General features: G+C 43.3%; 1 protein-coding gene across 1 annotated transcript; it reads right to left on the bottom strand.

Annotated features, from left to right (window-relative positions):
• Window positions 1–135: 135 nt before the first annotated feature.
• LOC134881095 (plasma membrane calcium-transporting ATPase 1-like) lies at window positions 136–21,376 on the bottom strand. Its single transcript, XM_063908230.1, has 21 exons — window positions 21,161–21,376; window positions 19,453–19,745; window positions 13,303–13,500; window positions 12,211–12,468; window positions 11,928–12,053; window positions 11,231–11,401; window positions 10,395–10,421; window positions 9,470–9,610; window positions 8,342–8,556; window positions 7,244–7,486; window positions 5,685–5,926; window positions 5,371–5,608; window positions 4,804–4,983; window positions 4,530–4,617; window positions 4,226–4,332; window positions 3,271–3,462; window positions 2,855–3,068; window positions 2,534–2,745; window positions 2,310–2,417; window positions 1,941–2,129; window positions 136–1,061 (listed from the first exon to the last, which is right to left on the bottom strand). The coding sequence occupies exons 2-21, from the start codon at window positions 19,646–19,648 to the stop codon at window positions 696–698; spliced, it is 3,711 nt and encodes a 1,236-aa protein (XP_063764300.1). The 5' UTR covers window positions 19,649–19,745; window positions 21,161–21,376; the 3' UTR covers window positions 136–695.
• Between the last annotated feature and the right edge of the window lie 757 nt (window positions 21,377–22,133).

The following is a 22,133-nucleotide window of genomic DNA, read 5'->3' as shown; positions in this document are numbered from 1 at the left end:
TACATTTAAAATGGTGCAGAATCATCAGTTCCTCTGTATTAACAGAAACATTTCTTCCTCTGATGTGACAAATATCCCACTCTGTTGTTGTTTTTCAAATTTAATAACTTTTGGTTTTAACATCTTTTGAAACGACAACAACCTAAAACGTTTTTTTTTTTTTTACAAAAATGCTAGAATAAAATCCAATAATTAAACAATTATTTAAACTTTCCTTTCTACAAACACATATTTTTGTAAGAACAGCCCCCCGCCCATCCTCATCAAAGGTGACTTACTAAACATTTCAGTCACAGATCCCCAGAGTTAAAAACTCGACACAAAACTAACCTGACTCAGCTCGTTGATGACAAACTGAAGCTACGTCTGAACACCGACAGCAATATTTACAGATAAGAAACTGATTATTGATCATCTTACAAACACGTCTTCTTCTAAACATCAACAGCAGAGTTCATGTCTAATAAAAATAAAGAAACTTGAGTCCGTGTGAAGCTGCACCGCCGCTCAGTACACAAACACAAACACAGTGGAAACATTTGTGCTTCCTGGATTCTAAAAACCGGCAGGTGAACTCCTGACGGGATCCAATCAAAACAAGTCTGTTTTTAAAATGTCTTTTCGTTCTTTCAGAAGAACCAGAACTCTTGCCGTACGAAGAGACACCCGCAACAGGAAGTGGTCGGATGTGGGCCTCAGAGTGACGTCTCCAGGCTGTGCAGGGGGCTCCCCGGACACGGAGGTAACCCGGCCGAGTTGAGTGGGGGCAGGCCGGGCAGCGGGATCCTGCGCTCCGTGGCGTTGTTGTTCTGGTTAGGCGAGGACGGGAGCGGCAGCTGGGGCGACGGCTCGGTCTCTGGCGTCGGAGGGACGATGGAGTTTCGATGGGTGGGAGCGTCGTCCTCGCAATCGACCTCGTCGATCAGGGGGATCTGAGGCATCGACTCCTCGATGCGGAACTCCGGGTGGCTCATGAAGCTGTGGATGGAGTTGCGAGACTCAGCGGTCTCCAGTCCTTCGTACGGAGATAGGGTGTCTCTGAAGGCGTTCACTACACGGATCTGAAAAACACAAAGGCAAACAGTCAGCAGAAGCCATTAAAGAGAAATATGTTCTCTAGTGTCCAGAAAGGGCGCCAGCAAATGTTCGTAGTGGCCAAACGGTGTTACTACACCTTCATTCTAGTCCCTGACGTAATTGGGCTCAAAAACACTTTTTCCCATTGACTTAAATTGGGAAAAGGACGTCTGTTTATCAGCGTAATCAACTACGCATTACGAACACTATTATAGCCATAATTTACCTGTGTTAAAAGCCAATCCACAGCTATTTTCCCTTCATATATTGGACAGAAAACTGAAGTTCGCATGACGAATGGGACTCTACAGTCGGTGAGCAAGATTCGTGGGAATAAATGGGACCGCGCCTGCAAAAATTATCCACTTCTCTTTCATTAACGTGACAAGGGTTTCAAACAGCTGTGTTGTCTTTCAGGTCTTCTCTTGATTCTGCTCCTGATCTGTGAACTCTGGTTCTGATTCAACCAAAGAAATTCAATCCATCATCAAAGCTGTCTTCTGAAAAATCAGCCATATAATAAAATAGGCAAATCCTCTGTTGTCTCCATATTTTTCAGAACTCACTTCCTGAATCTCATCACCCGAAGAGTCCAACCACATCACAGTTGAGTAGACTCTATAAAATGGCAGTTTTTAGTCACGTAAAACTTTAAAATTGACCCAAAATTAATTAATATCAGCCTACCAGCGGTACAAATATGGCCAGTTTCTGGTTAAAACTGCCATTTCTGATCAGTTTCTATGCGCTGGGCACCCTTACAGAACATTCCTAACATAAGGCATTGGGCTACTCAACATTTCACACTGCTGGCAAGTAGCCTACAGGGGGAATTTAGATTTTTCTGAAGGAGAAGCCAGTACCTGTGTGGAGATGCGGTTGAGTCCTCGACACCAGAGCACCTGGCCCCTCTTCAGCTCCATTTCGGCGTGATCGATCTCGTCCATGTCATCCATCTCATCCAGCTCCTCCTCGGGGATCTCCTCCTGCTGAGTGCCGTGACCCGCCGTCTTAAGGAACTTCAGCCAGCTGGTGGGAACGCTGGACACAAGCTGAGAGGAGGAAACACACAAAACACACGGCAGTCAGACACAACAGCAGCACTGGAATTTTAATTCAGGTAATTTATACAAGTCTTATTCTATATTAGCATGTTTTCCATTTCTGTAAAGCACTCGTCTCTCCTGCGTCTCCCATCACTTCCTGTGTCCTATCAAAATAAAGTGCCTCACCTGTCCCCACAGGAGGCTGCCGATACCCAGGAAGACGCACCACAGCCACTGCTCCATGTTCAGAGCCACACAGCTGAACGGCTTCCCACCAAACTGGACAATTAGAATCTACAGGAGGAGACAGAATAGAATTTTGTACAAAAATAAACAACGAGATTCTGGAGTGCAAATCACACCAGTGAACCTGACCAGGTGTGACGATAGCCCCGCCCCTCGCAGCTCACTTGTAGGATGAAGGTTCCCAGGATGATGGAGCAGAAGATGGGGTTCTTGAAGACGCCATCAAACACGTTCCTCTCGCCGTGGATCTTGCGCGCGTTGAGCTCATTGAAGATCTGCATCAGGACGAACGTGTTGAAGACGATGGTATAGTGCTCGGAGGGCGGGGCGTGGAGGGGGGCGTTCCTGCCGCTGTCGATGTTGAACACCTTCTCACCTGTGGAAGAGCGGGTCGGAGTTAAGATTCCTGAAGAAGTCGTAGATATTATATTTATTGGTAAGGTGTTTTAAAGGGGTTTAAGACCAGCTGTGGGGCATTCACTGACCCAAGAAGAGCAGGGTGAAGATGACGGTCAGCTGGTAGACGGCGTGTCCGAGGATGTTCTTCATCATAGTGCGGGACACTAGCGGCTTGTTGCGTCCGTACGGATCTCTGAGCAGCAGAGCCTCGGTCGGAGGCTCGGTGGCCAGAGCCAGGGAGGCGAAGGTGTCCATGATGAGGTTCACCCACAACATCTGCACCGCCTTCAGAGGAGAGTCCTGGAAACACACACACACACACACACACACACACACACACACACACACACACACACACACACACACACACACACACACACACACACACACACACACACACACACACACACACACACGATGTATCCATGTCTTTCCATCATGGGCTACACAGTCAAAGTCTCTCATCCAGGAGCCTCTGGCAGTGTTTTCAGGGGTTCCTCACCTGGGTGATGCAGGCTCCGGTGAAGGCCACGGTGACGGCCACCACGTTGACGGTGAGCTGGAACTGCAGGAACTTGGAGATGCTGTCGTAGACGTTCCTGCCCCACATCACAGCCTTCACGATGCTGCTGAAGTTATCGTCCGTCAGGATGATGTCGGACGCCTCCTTCGCCACGTCCGTCCCCGCGATGCCCTGCACGACACAGCATGTGTTATAAACCTTCCACTGAACCTGGCTGTGAGTCTTTTCTGTTTCTGAACCTGTCCGCTCTCTGTTTGTACGTGAGAAACTAATATCATCAAACTGGTTTTCACACATCTCCCACTGGTTTCACTATTGTCAAGATCTTTCCTGTTTTATTTTGAAATGTATTTTCTCTTGGTCTGGTTTTACTTCCTGTCTTTTGATTTTCCCGCCTGGGTTCCTGTCGTTGTTTCTGCTCTGGTTCCTCGTGCCCTCTGGTCTGTACTTATTCAGTATTTTGTTGTTTTACCTGGTCTGATCCCCCACTGTTTGTTTGTACTTTTGGACCCGCCTCCTTTTTTGTGTTTGGGTTCTACCAGTTGCTAAACGCCTGACAACAATCGTTGGTTCCCATTGAAACACAGCGAGGGGGTGGATAGGGAAATAATCATTTAAATCTTTCTGAAAGGAATGGATAATGGTTGATAACAATAATTAACAAGTAGCATTGATACAATAATCAATAGTCCTTTAACCTCCTATATCTGCTCTGGATCAGACCATAATAGTATCTGGGGGGTGGAGCCACAGCAAATGACAACAGGAAGTTCAATGTTCTTCTGGATATAATTGTGTATTTGACCCACTTTTTCAGGTAAGTGAATATTATGAGAGTTAATCAGATATTAAAGATTGTTCTCCCTTAAATAAAATGTTCAATATATTAAGTGTTTTTTCCATGTTAGAGGCAGCAGTTTGAGGACATCCTCACCATAGCGAAGCCAACGTCCGCTTTCTTGAGGGCGGGGCCGTCATTTGTTCCGTCTCCAGTTACCGCCACAACCTGCCGCTTCTCCAGCACAGTGCTGTCGATGATACCTGAGAGACGACCGGCAGAAACAGGAATGAGACACAAACTCATGGACCAAATGTGCAGTGATGAGCACTCTTGGTTTCATTTTTAAAAAAGGGTTTACATCACACGTGTGTTTCTATTAATTTAGATTTTTTATGAATGAGTGAACAACTGTGAAACCTGTTCAAATCTCTCTTTGACCTGGTTCTAGTTTGCTTACCTTTGACCAGAGTGTGTTTGTCTGTTGGAGATGATCTGGCGAGGACCCTCAGCTTTGGCCAAATCTTGTCGATACGCTCCTGTTCAATCTGCATAAAAAAAAACAGAAGACATAAATATGAAGCGTTTGTTAAGTTAAGCAGACTAAACCTCAACTGTTGTCCCCTAAAACAAGGAAAAGCAGAGCAATTCCGGGGAAGGAAATACATCTTTTACACAAAGTCATATAGGTGCATTAAATCTGAAATGATACGAGGTTTGAAACAGACACGGACCTCTCCCTGCTCGTTGCGGATGCGCCGGTTGAACTCTTTCCCCTCCATGCACAGGAAGTCGTCTCCAGGCTGAATGATGCCACATTTGGTGGCGATGGCCCGGGCGGTGTTGATGTTGTCTCCGGTCACCATGCGGACGGTGATCCCCGCCCGCTGGCACTTCCTGATGGCGTCTGGTACCTGATGAGATCAACCATGGAAACAATTACAAAAAGTGACTCATTTGTCATCAAGCGTTCCCAAAACATCTCTCCTCCAACCGAATGAGCGCTTCCAAGTACCAGCACAGGAAGTAGTCCTATTTCTTTTCCTAAACGTATAAATAAAACATATGCCATCATGTTACTATTACTCGGGACCTTCAAAGGTTCCATACTTCTTCGAAATGTTCCCCTATAGAGATGAATGGGGAAACATACACAACTTTGCTCGGCCCCCACACTTAAGCCACGCCCCTTACATAACTTACATAAAGCATCCCCACCGCAGTTCCTTCAGGAGTCGCATTAGTACTGATATTGTCTTTTTGCCTCCATGTGTCCCCTGGTAGAGGCTGGTGTGACGTACCTCTGGTCGTACAGGGTCTTCAATGCCAACCACGCCGATGCAGGTGAGGCCAGTGAGGATGTGCGCCTCGTCTTCCCAGTTGGGCTCTCCCTCAGTGGCAGGGAAGTCTCTGTAGGCGAGGCAGATGGTCCTGAGGCCCTGCGACGCCATCGGCTCGATCACCTGCTTCACCAGGTCTTCTCGGTTGCGAGGTTTGAAGGGTTTGGCCGTACCCGTAGTGGTCAGGATCTTACAGCACCTTTAACAACAGGAAGGAGTCATTCACATAACTCTGCATCTGCATCAAAATAAACTCAAAGTACTCCCAAACCTACTTCCTGAGCAGGATCTCAGAGGCGCCCTTGCTGAACATTCTGTAGCTGCCATCGTGATTCTTCAGCACGGTGCTCATGGACTTCCTCACAGAGTTGAAGGTGTAGACCTTGAACAGTTTCTCCTCCGGGATTTCGTTGCGGACGGCCTGGTAGTCTCGGTTCAGGTCGAGGGAGAATCCCAGTAAGGCACATTCAGTCTTGTTTCCGACCTGGCGAGCCAGCCCGCCCTCCTTCTCTGGCGGCTGCAGGAAACAGCAGCAGAGAGGGTGTTACATCACAGCAGGAGGCTAATTTTATCAGGGCGAATTAGCTTCTTTATCTGGTGCAGAGATCAAAGTTATCAATGCAGCGGCAGGACGTAGAATAACCTAACACACAGATATATTTAATGTCAAAGACCTTAGATTAAAAGAGGAGACTTTGAAGATTAGTGGCTTAAGGACATGGGGTCCAATCACTATTCTTTTTGGGTTAGCAACGGCATTTTTGAATTTACATATTACATGTCCATACTTAGTTCTTTTTAATTGTTTTATATGTAAGTGTATTCTCTTTACTTCATCTGCACTATGCTTCGGCTGATGTAATTATGTAAATGTCGCTGTTGCAGGACAAATAAAGGAATTCTGATTCAGATGTTTTAAACTGTCTGCAAAGAAACTTTTAAATAAAAGAATTAAAAAACAACAGACAACAAAAATACCTCCTGCAGCAGCTTAGTGGGGATAATATCTAGGATACAGGAGGAGGAGTTCATTTATGGATAATATACTCTTTAACTCTGAAATTGTCATGGGTTGAAACAGGGTAAAAGAGGCAGAATTAAGATGGGGAATGGAAGAAAATGCAAGGGTCAGGGCTGGGTTTTTGGACAGGATATTCTCCACCTTATTCACGAAATCAATGAGACGTTTTTTGGGCGGCTCAATAACAAATAAGGGTATGCAACCTCATCAGGGGTTAAAGAAAGGTGACAAAGATGCATTAGTATTACAAATACTGAATAAATAGTACAAGTATTGTGCACTAGGAGGAGTGTTTTGATTACTCTCACCTTTATAGTTGCATGTTTGTCATAAGTAACACAATCTTGCACTATTTTATTGTTTTTTTAATTAGTTTTATTATTTTACGTCCTATATATACACTCAATGTGGTTTAACTTAATATTATTGCTTTCAAAAAACGTAATCCAACTAATTGAGTGTGAAATGTGTTGCCATAATATACTTAAAGTCTCATTTTTTTCAGAATATTTGCATCGTTGGAGGAGCCTCGGTCTTAAGAGTTTCATTGCGATATCTACACTGTGCACATGACAATAAAGCCTTTACATCTTGAGTTTAATACAAGCCATTGGCCACTGAATGTATGTTGGACAGAGCGGAAACCGTGAACGCTGCCCCCGTTGGTATCATGCATGTACTTGCTGTGATCTGTGCAGCGATCAGATGAGTCCTGAGCCGCTACGGCCGCTCTCCAAACCAACCACTGCTCTCTCAGCCAAATGCTTAACTCACAGCGCTTCCTGAACGGGGCGGCTATTTTTAACCGCTCACCATAATCTTGGTGGTGTAGGCGCAGTTGACCCCTATTCCCTGGACGAGCAGGTCCATGGCCGATGCCGGGATGTCTTTCGGCTCCGGCAACCTTTTGTAGTAGTGGCCCGCGACGTAGGCCTGCACCACCGTCATGCGGTTCATAGTGAGCGTGCCCGTCTTGTCGGAGCAGATAGCCGTGGCGTTGCCCATCGTCTCGCAGGCGTCCAGGTGGCGGACCAAGTTGTTGTCCTTCATCATTTTCTGGAAAAAAAACAAAAACACAGGGTTACTTTGAGTCAGGGTTGTCCAAACTACGGCCCGTGAGCCAAAAGCGGCCAGTTGTCCATTTTTAATCGGCCCTCAGCTAATTCAAAAAGTATAATGTAATTGGAATAAGGCCCACACCTGAAACTTGTGCTTGTCTTCTATTGAACTTCTTAAATATATATATATATATAACACAGCTGTATTCATGTGGTAATAAACCAAATGTTCAAATAAATTCAGTCAATTAAAGTTGAAAACCTTTCCAAACAAATCTTAGTTGATAGAACCAATCTGAGGCTTCTGTTTTCAGGAATGAGCTGCTAACAAAATAAATCAAACCCATGGGGAGCTGTGATGTACACTGTTTGTTTTCTTAAAGCATATCCAATTCCAAGCATGATTGACCTACATTTGATCTATTTTGCTAACTTAAAACTTAACTTCTGAGGCAATATACCTCACCTCTAGTGAGCGCCCCAGACCTTCGTATATTTTTCTGCTTTACCCCCTGCTTTAAGTGCTTTGTTCTAAATTTGCTAAACACATTTACCGTATGAACAAGGTTGCTATTTAGGATAGTACGAAAGGGGTCAAATGGGCCCATTAGTAACCGACTAAGCAGTCACTGCTCCAACCATGGAGAGCCACCTGTGTGCTACTGAGTGGTACAAATTAAAATTACATTAGAACTTGAAAAATATCGAAGTTTTTACTAATTCAAGCCAAGTCCTGCCCCTTTAACACCGTTCGATCATTAAGGCACTCTTCGGTCTATCAGCGACACACCTCAAGTCTGCTGAGCAGTGACAATATGTCGTGCTACATAACTGATGTTGTATACTAGCACACCTTGACTGAGTAGGCCAGGGAGATGGTGACGGCCAGAGGAAGACCTTCGGGCACAGCCACCACCAGCACCGTCACGCCGATGATGAAGAACTTGACCAAGAACTGAACGTAGACGGGAACGCACTCGCTGGTCCACGGGACGCCCTGAATCCAGAAGGTGTCGATCAGGAAGCGAGTGATGAGGATGACGACGGTGATGGAGGACATGAACAGACCTGGAGACGGGAAGACATAGTTCAGAATCAGAATTGGTTTTATTACCAAGTAGGTTTAGACATTCGAGGGATTTTATTTGGTGTATATGATGCATACAAAGATATAAACCTGATCATACTGAGCACAGAAAGGAGAAGTTAGAAGTGTCCATGCCAAGAGATCACACTGAGAGTTTAAGCAAGACTAAATCCTCATAAAAAGTAGGTCTGAGAGTCCTGAATCAAATGTTTTACATGTTGATTTTAGTGGGGAAGTCCCTGTGCTTATCATACCTGTCACGGATCTACAAATAGGCCTGCTAATTTCTACTGTGTAGGAATAAAGTGTGTATGTGTCGGCTCTATATGTGCAGGCAATGATGTAGGAGATAAGTTATCAAGTTCACATACGGAAACATAATACCAACGTGAAATCATAGCAGATCTTAAATATTATATTTAACTATTTGCTAGTTGTGTTGTAGGTGCTTAACCCTCATATGGTTTCTGTATACATGGGGATGGATTTATTTGACAGGCTGTGTCCGTGTGTAAAATACGTGTAATAACGGTGTAATTAAGGTGTAATATGGATGTAATATGTGTGTTACATGGGTGTAATAACGGTCTAACAACAGAGTAATATGGGGGTAATATGTGGGTAATAAGGGTCTAGCAACAGTGTAACCTGCGTGTAATAACAGAGTAATATGTGTGTAATATGGATGTTATAACACTGATCATGTCAAACAAAATGAACACATTAAAAGAAAGCCCTGAAACACAAAATCTCTGAAAGACAGGAATATCAAATACATGTCCTGTTCCAAATGAATTAAACCCATATGTGGCAGCTTCACCTTTACAACACAGTCAAGTGGAAGAGAGTAACAGGATGTTAGAGCTCGGTTGATTCCTCTGATCGGTTTCGTACCTGCTTTGCCGATCTGCACAGCCAGTTTGGTCAGCTTCCCCTGGAGGACGGACTTCTCCTTCTTCAGGTTTTTCTTCTTCTCCGGTTCTCCGTCATTGTTGAGCGGCTGCATCTCCACCGTGGCTCCATCCTTGTTTTTTCCTACAGAAAACAAGGGAATTCAACACAGGTCAAGTCAAGTTACAGGTCTACCACTAAATAAATGGACATATTTAGTTATGTATTCTTGAAGGTTACATTATATTAGGATCAAATGTACCTGTCTCTCGTCTAGAAAAGACATTAAGAGTTGAATATGTACAGAGACCTTTGCAAAAACTAACCAGCTCCAAACTTCAGAGTTAAAAAGGGGAGTTGTTTCCAAAAAAATGCTACCAAAACAGAATATGAGTTTTACTTTTCTGAGCTGATAACAAAACATGGTTACACAAAGTTACGGCAGTTCCTCTCTCTGCCGCAGAGAGGGGAGTTTGTCGTGACGCTGTGTATTTATAACTCTCCACCTCACAGAAGGGTCCTTCTTTCAGTGTGACTACAAACAGAGTTCAATCTGTCAGGCAGTGGGAGGCCGAACAGGCCGGATTAGAATAAGGCCTGGAGAGTGAGGGTATCTGCAGGTGTGTGTGTGTTTGTTTCCCTGTGTGTGAGAGCATGCTGATCCCATCTCAGTAATGAGTTTATTAGTGGACAGGCAGGCAGGAGAAGAAAGCAGCTGCCGAGCTTAAGGCCGATAATCTGCTTGGTCCTAATCACCAGCAACAGAGTCAGGAGCACCTGCTGCTGCTCAGGCCACAGGGACACACACTGCACCATGTGGGAGCACCGGGAACCAGGGAGACCAGACAGGGACCTGGAACCAGGAGTCTCACTTCCACTCAGTCATATATACTACCTCTCAGAACTGAAGCAGCTTGAGGTTGCTCACCTTTCTTTTCTTTTTCCTCTTTTTTACCTGTAAGACAAAAACATGCAAAAGTCAGTTGTTTTTAGCGAAGGGGGCTTTTTTTTGCCACCACCTAACGGCAAGGGTGTTTGATATAGACGAAGAGATTATGCTAACTTTTGATCCTCGAGGTCTTTAGATGAAACCGGGCAAATTTGGAGTCGATCAGAGTAAAACTGTAGGAGGAGTTGCACATGAAATAAAAATGGCTGACTTCCTGTTGGGTTTACAATATGCCTCCAAGAGGGTTTGTCATGCATCTCACTATGCTACATCTGCCTACCAAATTTCAGACTTGTGGAAGCACAACGAGGGGCTGCTTGTTAGCACATTTCCAGGGGGCGCAATAGAGCCATTTTGCTTGCATCAATTATCATCCCCCAAAATATCACATTTTTCATCTGTCCTGACAAGTGTGTAAAACATGTCCATCTTTAAATGCTCTTGTATACTTTCCACATTGTGTCTATTTCCTTATTTTAGGTTTTTAAATACCTCTTATTTTGTATTTCTCTGTGTTGTATTTCTGTCCTTTTCCTCTGACGATCAATAAAGACTTGAAATAGTAATGCATTTTCAAGAGAGCGTGAACTGCAACTTTAAAGACACTTTGATGTTGACTGACATTTAGAAGTTAGCCTCTAACAGTTTGATAAACACAGATGTGCTGGAGTAAAATCAGAGCTTTACAGGTTTAGGTGATTCTTCACTGTTGTATTTTGTCTGTAATTCAGAGATTTCCTATTGCTACCCTTATCGAATCCCCAAAATTGTGAGGAGAACTGGTTGGAAGTCTTAAGAATAAACAGATCACTTACTTTTCTTGTCTTTGATCTCCTTCTTTTTCTTCTCCTTCTTTTCTTTCTCAGCCTTCTCATCCCCATCACTGTCTTCTCCAGCGCCGAGCAGCGTGAAGATGATCCCAGTCTGAGAGTTCACACCGACAGCCGTGACCAACATCTTACCAGAGCCCTCCATCACATGGGTTCCTGAGAGAGGGAAAGCAGCAAGGCTAGATTAACGCAAATCACAATTACCTCGGTTAATATTGATATAGCGATTATTAAACACGATTAATACACGGTTTAGTTGAATACTTGATTCTGATTGGTCAATTTGGACACTTCAGAGGTTGTTAATACTCGATAACAGACGGATGTTTAGCAAAATAAGGACTGTTGATAAGGACGATCAAGGGAGAAAAGGAAAGAGGTTAAAAGACAGAGTATTGGACGTCATAGAAATCACCAGAAGAAGAGAGACAGGAAGTAAACACTAACTGGAACAGCAGAAGGAGAAGAAGGGAAGTAAACACTAACGGGAACAGCAGAAGAAGACAAACAGGAAGTAAACACTAACGGGAACAGCAGAAGAAGAAGACAAACAGGAAGTAAACACTAATGGGAACAGCAGAAGAAGACAGACAGGAAGTAAACACTAACTGGAACAGCTGTTTATTGGTCATGGTCCTGTTTTCACGGTGTAATTTAATGAGGATAAAGAAGATTGAAGCACCTGACAGCAACATGGGGTCCTTGTCGACACTCTTCCTCACATGATCCGACTCTCCGGTCAGAGAGCTCTCGTCAATCTTCAGATCGTTGCCCTGAATCAGGATGCCGTCAGTGGGCAGGAGGTCACCTGGAACAGCAACAGACAGACAGGTACACTGTAACAGCAGCTCACCAGCTCACCTTCATCACGTCAGGGTGTTACATCATTGTGTCACATGACGACAGCAGGAGGTAAAGAAACAAATAAATGGCTGTACTATAGCCGATGCATTCAGTTCTCTCACCATATTTGACTTGTGCGATGTCTCCGACGACGATCTCAGACACCAGGATCTGGATCATCTGCCCCCCTCGGACCACGGTGAATTTCTGCTCCTGCTCGATGCGGTTCTGGAGGCCACGAAACTGCTTCTCTTTGCTCCAGTCGTTGAAGGCCGTCACCAGGACCACGCAGACCACCGACAGCAGGATGGCGGCGCCTTCGATCCATCCCGCCTCCCCCTCGCCGTCCTCGTCCACGCCGCCGGCCGCACTGCCGCAGTCTGAGCAGAGACAATGCAAGTTGTAGTTGTAGGCTGCAGTTTTAGTTTTCTGTGTCAACATTGGAGTCATTTACCCTACTTCTCAAAGACTGCAGCCATCAAGAATGAGAAAGTGGAATCATACAAATATCTCAAATGATTAAAAACGGATCTTTTAAGCAAATTTTGAAGCTCTGTGCAAAAAGAGGCACCAGCATTTGATTGTCTCCTATTTTGACGTTGACACAACCATGATGATCATCGTCAATACTGTCCTTTTCTTTAATGTCTTGGTTTGTTAACCTGTCGTTGAAGAGCAGAAACCCTCTCTATCAGATCCTCAAAGGGGTGTAGCAGCAGATTGATTTATGAGCCAAAGTTAAACCTGGATACCCTGACAGTAACATTGGTTATCCTTCCTTCGGTCCGGAGGTTAGTTTTCCCAAAGTGTTGAACAAAGCCATATAAAAACAGCTTTGATCCAGCAGCCAACCCACAAATTGTGTAGTTGTAGCAGCGTAACACAGATGCAATTTATTATTAATTAACTTTCTGGTTTGCGAGAGGGTTTAGAGATCTGTCTGTTAACCTGTCTATGTTGTTTTGTAATGTGACAAATGTGATTCAGACACACTAACTTTAGGAGGACGTGAGATACTTCCGCTTTGACGTAAAAACAGAGCAGGGATGCTGAACTCATTTTAGTTCAGGGGCCACGTACAGACACATTTGATGTGGGTTGATTATATATGAATTTTGAACGCTGTGAGATGCCTCCACACATGTGTGAAAATGCAAAGTGACTTATCTGACAATGTAAGGGTTTCATTGGAGTGTTTTAAAATCCAAACTCACTCTGTCTTTCGGCGCTGGGCGGACTGTAGAAAGAAAGGCCTAGTGAAATGATGGCTGCCACCTCCAGGATGATGAGTGTGACATCCTGCAGGGCTTCCCATACTAACTGCACAAAGGTTTTTGGCTTTTTAGGAGGGATGAGGTTCTGTCCAAACTCCTGTTTCCTTCTGTCGATGTCATCCGACGTCCCGTCCAAACCTGCAGCAGGAGACAGAGAGACAACATCAGAGACATGTCCTCCTCTGGTCCTCATTCACACCATTGGACCAAGTTCATTTAACAAGTGTTGATCCACGATAACATACTTTAATCAGAGGTAAGAAGTGCTCAGATCTTGTATGCGAGTAAAAGTAGAAGTACCAGTGTATAGGAATACTCTGTTACAGTAAAAGTCCTGCATTCAAAATATTACTGAAATAAAAATACAAACGTTTTGGCATCAAAATGTAGTTAAAGTACCAGATCTAACAGAACTCCTTCTCCATAGTGGCCTTTTTTGAATAATATATAATATATAACTGGAATATAGTGATGCATTTATGTGTCTTTCCTTCTCCCATCCATAATAGTACATTCAATTGTATAAGTGGAATTAAAAGAGTATGATATTTGCTGCCAAAATATAGTGGAGTAGAAATAAAAAGTACTACAAGTACAGAGTTTGAGTACATGTGCTTTCCACTGTGTGTAACTTAGCACAACAGTTAACAAGCCCTTAGAAAATGTGTGTGTGTGTGTGTGTGTGTGTGTGTGTGTGTGTGTGTGTGTGTGTGTGTGTGTGTGTGTGTGTGTGTGTGTGTGTCTAAACATGCTGTTTCATGTACTCAACAGGAGAGGGGTTACTTTCTTCTTGGACAACTTATTAAATTAGGGGTAAGGTGACATTGAGAGCAACATTTTGGATTCAACATCATAGAAAGTCATACCGGGTGTAAACGGTAACACAGTAGCTTAGCACAGCAGTTAGCAATGGTAGGCTCATGACTTAGCGAGGCCATGATAAATGTAACGTAAAGTGTCAGATAAGGCTATAGCATGAAGTGGAATTGAATGAATTCAGTGTTTATTCTAATTGTTTGAAGTTGCTTTCTTTTTAAATATAATTATAATAAATGGACTGTACTTATATAGCTCCTTATCCAGTCTTTACGACCCCTCAAAGCACTTTACATACTACGAGTCATTCACACATCCCAGCCCAAGGATATATCCACATGTTGATTGCACGGGCTGGGATCGAACCAACAACCTTCTGGTTGAAAGACAACCACTCTCCCTCACAGCCACAGTCGCCTGTAACTTTATTGATATAGTACCTCTGATGCAATATGCAGCCCAACATGCTTTAGAGAGCCAGATAAGATGCACAAAACAATAACCACGAGTGCAAATAAAGAGTAAGACACATAAATAAAAACAGAACAGAAAGAATCAGATCACAAAACCGTAACACAGTCACAGCGATTACACACAATTACCCAAAATCCAAAGCCAAATTAAAAAGATAGGTCTTTAATTGATTAATTGAATAAATGGAGTTTGCTGTTCTAAGATCCAACGGGCCATTATAACAGATAGAAGCGAGGAAGGAAGATTTAGGAACTTCTGAAAGAAAGTCGTTGAAGGATGTGAGTGTCCTTGCAGGGCTATAAAATGAAAGGCAGTCACCGGTGTATGTAGGGTTATGTAAAAGCACTTCAATATCAATTCTGAAAGACACCGGTAACCAGTGCAGCAGTGGCAAACAGAGGGGAAATGTCATCCCTCTCTTTTTGTTTGAATGTTAAAATCCCGGCCGCAGAATTCTGAATGAATTGCAATTCAAGATGTTTTGAAGAGTCAAAAGAGAATTGCAATAGCTCAAGCATAATAGCGTGTGGCGATGTTTTACAGGTGGAAAAATGTAGTTCTTTACACCTGATGAACTAATATGACTCATGGTTGTCTCTTAGCAGTGGTGTGTTGTTGTGTTTCCTCTGAGGAGCAGGAGGATAGGTTGGGACTCGCTCAGATCCCTCTGGACTCACTGACTCAGCAACTCTCTCCATGTTGTCTGAAAATGAAACTCAGAGAGGGGGCCGTCTGCTTTCAGGTGAGTCTAATTTCATTGAGTACTGATTGACTACCCCCCCTCCCCCCACCAGACACACAGAGCAGTAAAGCAGAGTGATGGATTTTCCTCTATTGCTGCTGACATTTCCCCCCCCCCCCCTCTCTGTGTCAGCAGGAGTTCGAACACTCAGAGTGTTTACTGAGTGTGAACCAGACAGACAGACCGAGTGAATTAATGATGAGGAGGGAAATGTCATGGGGCAGAGTGAGAGACAAAACAGGGTCTATTGAGACACACTGTCCACTGTCTGTGGGTCCGCACGAGACACACTGTGTGGCGGCTAAGCCTGGGTTTGAAACTTTCCAAAGCCACATGAGGTCATGTGACGGTGTACGACACAAAAGCACGCACAGAGATGCTGTCTAATTCTGCTTGTATATATTATTGCACAGCTAAGTTGAGTACTCAATTCCGATTGATCAATTTGGATATCTCAGAGGTTTATTAATACTCAATAACACACTGTTGCTAAGCAAAATAATGACTGTTTCTAGGAGGATCAAGGGAGAGGAGGACAGAGGTTGAAAGACGGTCAACGTCAGATAAATCAACAGCAGCAGAAAAGGACAGAGAGGAAGTAAACACTAAAGGGAACAGCAGAAGAAGACCGACAGGAAGTAAACACTTAAGGGAACAGCAGAAGAAGACAGACAGGAAGTAAACACTAAAGGGAACAGCAGCAGATGATAGACAGGAAGTAAACACTAAATGGAGCAGCAGAAGAAGACAGACAGGAAGTAAACACTAAAGGGAACAGCAGAAGAAGACAGACAGGAAGTAAACACTAAAGGGAACAGCAGAAGAAGACAGACAGGAAGTAAACACTAAAGGGAACAGCAGCAGATGATAGACAGGAAGTAAACACTAAATGGAGCAGCAGAAGAAGACAGACAGGAAGTAAACACTAAAGGGAACAGCAGAAGAAGACAGACAGGAAGTAAACACTAAAGGGAACAGCAGAAGAAGTCAGACAGGAAGTAAACACTAAAGGGAACAGCAGACGAAGACAGACAGGAAGTAAACACTAAAGGGAACAGCAGAAGAAGACAGACAGGAAGTAAACACTAAAGGGAACAGCAGAAGAAGACAGACAGGAAGAAAACACTAAAGGGAACAGCAGAAGAAGACAGACAGGAAGTAAACACTAAAGGGAACAGCAGAAGAAGACAGACAGGAAGTAAACACTAAAGGGAACAGCAGAACAAGACCGACAGGAAGTAAACACTAAAGGGAACAGCAGAAGAAGACCGACAGGAAGTAAACACTAAAGGGAACAGCAGAAGAAGACAGACAGGAAGTAAACACTAAAGGGAACAGCAGAACAAGACCGACAGGAAGTAAACACTTAAGGGAACAGCAGAAGAAGACAGACAGGAAGTAAACACTAAAGGGAACAGCAGAAGAAGTCAGACAGGAAGTAAACACTAAAGGGAACAGCAGAAGAAGACAGACAGGAAGTAAACACTAAAGGGAACAGCAGAAGAAGACAGACAGGAAGTAAACACTAAAGGGAACAGCAGAAAAAGACAGACAGGAAGTAAACACTAAAGGGAACAGCAGAAAAAGACAGACAGGAAGTAAACACTAAAGGAAACAGCAGAAGAAGACAGACAGGAAGTAAACACTAAAGGGAACAGCAGAAGAAGTCAGACAGGAAGTAAACACTAAAGGAAACAGCAGAAGAAGACAGACAGGAAGTAAACACTAAAGGGAACAGCAGAAGAAGACAGACAGGAAGTAAACACTAAAGGAAACAGCAGAAGAAGACAGACAGGAAGTAAACACTAAAGGGGACAGCAGCAGAAGACAGACAGGAAGTAAACACTAAATAAATCCAAAAGGGAATCATAATTTTCTCATCCATTCAAAGCCTCGCCCTGCCCAGGAGAGGCTGACGTCACTCATTCAATAAGAAGGTGTTCGTTATCCAAACACAAATATAGTATTTCAATTATATCTGTCAGATATTAGCCATAAATCTAAAACTGTTCAATACACTGAGTCCACTTGTCCATATTAAACCATGAATACACCAATGTTACACTGTTTTAAGAGCAACGTTACCCAGGGGCACAGCCTGTCAATACTGGCCGTGATACTGAAACCAAGGGTTCATCTATTTGTTGACAATTCAAGTTTTCTTTTTACTACAATAACGGAGAAACATCCACACAAAGAAATCACCTAACAGTCATAATACTTAACTACAGGCTTCTTTTGACTTAGCTTGTTAAAGAGGCATACTCAATCCAATGTTTTGTGAAATCATATTTATTTCTGTGAGGAAACAGTTAAATTATGGTGTTCATATTAACATTTCTTATGAACATTTTTCCTCTTTAAACTGGACCTTGCAAGGCCAATGAATTTAGCACCTATCCATCTAATAAAATGCATGTAAATACGTATGCACTTTAATGAGTCCTGCCTCACACATCCACACCAGCACCCCACCTGTTTTGCTTAACGAGGTCCCGATTGGAATCAATACCAATCATAACTCATTGATTAACTGACAGGTTTTTAAAGACTTTAATTGTTGTACAGAAACACCAAGAGTTAAATGTCAGCTTGCTCTCGACTTGAAGCCTAATATTGCTTTCAATTAACATAATGCAGTTATGTGAAGTCTATTGATATAATACATTTAATTATAGTCAACGTTTCCGTTCTTTTCAGTGCAGGACTTTTACTGCTAACTTGAAGTATTTTGACAATAAGGTTTCGGTACTTTTAAACACAAGTAAAGCATCTCAATGCTTCTTCCACCTCTGCAACGGAGCAGGATTAACCGAGGCTGCAGGTCATAGAGACTCTGACCCTCACACAGTCAACAGTCCAGTGAGCCAGACTAACCTCAGTGAGTCAGTCACACTACTGCGATCCTAATGGAGGCTTAAAATGCAACAAGAGATGTGTGTAAGACAAGGCCGGTGTGTGTGTGTGTGTGGTCATTCACCTGCAGTTGTATTCAGGCACATGCGGAGGATGTTAGAGGATCAGGGGACGGAATTCATAGAAGGGCACGGCGGCAATTTGTATGTATGTATTTAAAACAAACCTAAGGCGCATGTTGGTTCATTAATGCTACATGCAGACCAATGAAGTGTCTCAAAGAAGGCGTTCTGATTATACCTCAGAAAGAATGGACAATTAGAAAAAAGCATATTTTATACGACTAAGATACTAGTGCTACTGTATGTGCCAACCAATTAGTTTAATAGAAGTCACATACCATGTCAAAGCAACACATAAGATTTAGATACTGTGTTTAAGACACAGTTTTTTTTTTGCTTTATGATAGACAATTTCATTGATTTGTAAATAACAAACATAAAATATACAAAAGGTACATTCTGAAAAGGACACTTCTCTCATAGGAGGTCTATCTGAGCAAGTGCCTGGTTGTAAGGGATGCAAACGGAAGAAAATCAAACATGCTAACCAGTAAAGTTTAAAGTGTAAAGTAACTAAGTACTTGAGTATTTTCATTTCCTGCTACTGAACTAGAGTAACACAAACCTCTACACTGGGAATACGATTTAAAACATGTATTCATACATATGGTGATTAAATATGCATGATAAGCCAAGGTTTTGTTAGCACTCAGTTAGCATAACATTACTTCACCCGTTTCTAAACTTGACATCAGTAACATTGATCTGTCCGTACTGCTCTCAATAAATGCAAACAGGTGTCATTTAAATAACACTCCTCTGTTTCTGCCTAGAGCTTCTCTTCATACGGACATTCAGATTTTGTGCATACTTTATTCATTTCTGATGCAAAACCGCTGTCAGATGACCAGGAGATGCTGATTGACGGCTGCTGTTGTTGCTATAGTTGCTATCCTCCAAAGATGGCCGCAACGCCCCAGAATGCACCACTGTTCCCATTCCGTATGCACCAACTTAACACCAACATCTTGCGATATCACATGGGGCAATACCTCCCCTAGTTAACTGAATAAACTGAAGCCAGACACGTCATATCTTGAAAGAATGAATCACAGATGCAGATTATCTCAGCGTATTTACCATCAACAGGTGACGTCCTCAGCCTGGAACACAGTCCGTTAACGTCTCCGTAGCTCTCCTTGATCCTGGTCAGTGACTCTTCTCCTCTCAGCTCCATGACGGAGCGCAGCTCCTGCAATGAGCAGCTGAACTCCGCCTCGTGGTTCGCTTCGGCACGCCGGCCATGTTTGGACCCCCGAAAAGAGTTGGTGGCCATGTCTGCTTCCTCTGGGACTCAGCAGAGGCCTCCCAATAAAAAAACAGACTCAGTATTCAGCCTGAGGTGCAGATCTGGCCTGACAGGGACTATTTGACTGTGAAGGGAGACACAGAAGAAGCCATTTCACACATCTTTTGAGAAAACAGGAGTAATGCATAAAACTCTAGATTCAAAGGCTTTAATGTCATATGCACAGTAGCTACAGTGTCATTATGGCAATGAAAGTCTAAAGGCTCCTCCAACAATGCAACAGAAATATATAGAGGACATAACAATTAAAGCCTCTTTCCTTGTCAAACTATAGATTTCTTCATCACAGCTGATCAATCTTAGCCCTTTAATGGGAACACACAAGTAAATGTTTGGGGAAATGTATTGATTGCTTGATTAACAACCATATTACACTCATGGTACACCATTATGACATCTACTACACCCATATACCCGTGTAACACCTGTGTAACACTGTATTTATGCAGACATTTCACTGTTATTACCCCCATATTACACATGAATACACCCAATTACACCTGTGGTACACCATTTTGACACCTGTATTACCCATATTATAGTTACACCTATGTTACACTGTAATTACGCCGATAAAACACTGTCATCACACCCAAATAGTTCAGTTAGTAACTTCATTGTTGATTCACAACGAACAGACTCAGAGTGTTGTGCCTGCTGGTGTGTGAAGGGAGAGCTTTTATATCTGTTCCTCAAAGGTTGTGACCTCTGTGCTTCAACAGTAATCTGTGTCAATCAGTCAGCCGAGGCTTAATCTGAGCGAGAGAGAAGCAGCCTGTTCAAGAAAAGAGCTGCAGCGAGGTGAGCAGGCTGAACGCAGATCATCTGGTCCAACTGGTGGATAATATTTGCTTTCTCGCTGCACAAAACCAGAGCGTCTTTACGGATTCAAACCAACAGTCCGAAGACACAACGATTTTCCATTTACAGCCCTCAATTGGGCATATAAACATTTGAAAAATTAATTGATTACCATTTAATACATCTTACACTGTTATTACATCAATATAAGACTTTAATACACTCCTATTACACCTGTGATACACCTGTGATACACCTGTAATACACCCCTATTACTCTGTCGTCACACCCATGTAGCACCAACATTACACCGACACTACACTGTTATTACACCCGTATAACACTGCTGTCAGACCAATATTTCACCAATAATACATGGTAATTACGCTGTCATTTTACACCTGGACTCAACCTGTGAAATAACCGTGTCCCCCACGATACAGAAACCATTTAAGGGTTACTTAAGAGAGGCTGCAACAGGATCATTCAAATGTTTTCAATCCTCTTTTGATCGGTTAATAACAAGCTAGTCATCCCAGCAGCATGCAAACTATGATGAACAGTTGAATAGACTTAAAACCCAGCCGTACACAATGAGGAAACATATACACCTGTCAGAGATGAACATTATTGTCCCTTCATGACTTCAGTTCTGAGGAGAAAAGGAGTGCTACTTACAGAAACTTCCCCCATCGCCTCCTGTTAGCAGCAGCAGGTATTAGTGGCAGTCTGATTACTCTGAGCAGCGTCACACTCACAGCTCCAGAAACTGCCCATAACCCGGCCACAGATCCTCCAGGACCACAAATTGTACTCCCAAAATCAGCCTTTTTTTTGTTGAGAAAATTCAGTTTGACCTTCAGCAAGCTCACAGCCACAAGCAGCGCTCCATCGGAGGAAAAAAACAGAGAGCCGGCTGAATGATTATCTGAGGAAAGCCTCGCTTAATCTAATTAGACAATCTGTGGCTTCAGTGAGCTCCAGAAAGACCGTGGCTGCAGCTCCTCCTGCTGAGCAGAACACACCACGTCTACACACACCAGCTCTACACACACACACACTGTCACTCCAGGTATATCAATCAATCATATAGCCCAAAATCACAATTTTTTACATTTGTATCAGGGAACTTTACAGTTTGTACAGAATATGACAACCTCTGGCCCTCACATTGCACAAGGAAACCCCCCCAAAGAAACCCCACAGTAAAAACGAACGGAAGAAACCCCACAGTAAAAAACGAACGGAAGAAACCTCTGACAGTTTAGCAGCATAACTCGGGACTGATTATTGGCCGCTCTTACTATAAGCTTTATGGAAAAGGAAAGTCTTAAGCCTACTCTTAAGGGTGTCTGCGACCCACTGGATCCACAGGAGAGGAGCCTGATAGCAGTGGCTCTGGCTCCCATTGGACGTTGAGAGACCCAATGGGACCTTATTTTGCAAAGATCACATTGGTGATATAACTGCTGGAGTATAGAGACTGTGGGGATGTGTTAAAAAGGCCAAACACCCACGATGTGTGACGGTTATATCATTACTTTTTCTCTTGCTGAAGCTATACTATGGCTGGGTTTTTTGCATGATCAAAAAGTCTCTTGTTGTTGTTGTTGTTGTTGTTGACTAGGGTACTTTTTTCTGAACCAATTCC

This window comes from Eleginops maclovinus, chromosome 2, assembly GCF_036324505.1.
Source record: "Eleginops maclovinus isolate JMC-PN-2008 ecotype Puerto Natales chromosome 2, JC_Emac_rtc_rv5, whole genome shotgun sequence".
Classification (NCBI taxonomy): Eukaryota; Metazoa; Chordata; class Actinopteri; order Perciformes; family Eleginopidae; genus Eleginops; species Eleginops maclovinus.
The sequence above is the reverse complement of the archived record's forward strand: the minus strand, read 5'-3'. Positions and strand labels throughout refer to the sequence as shown.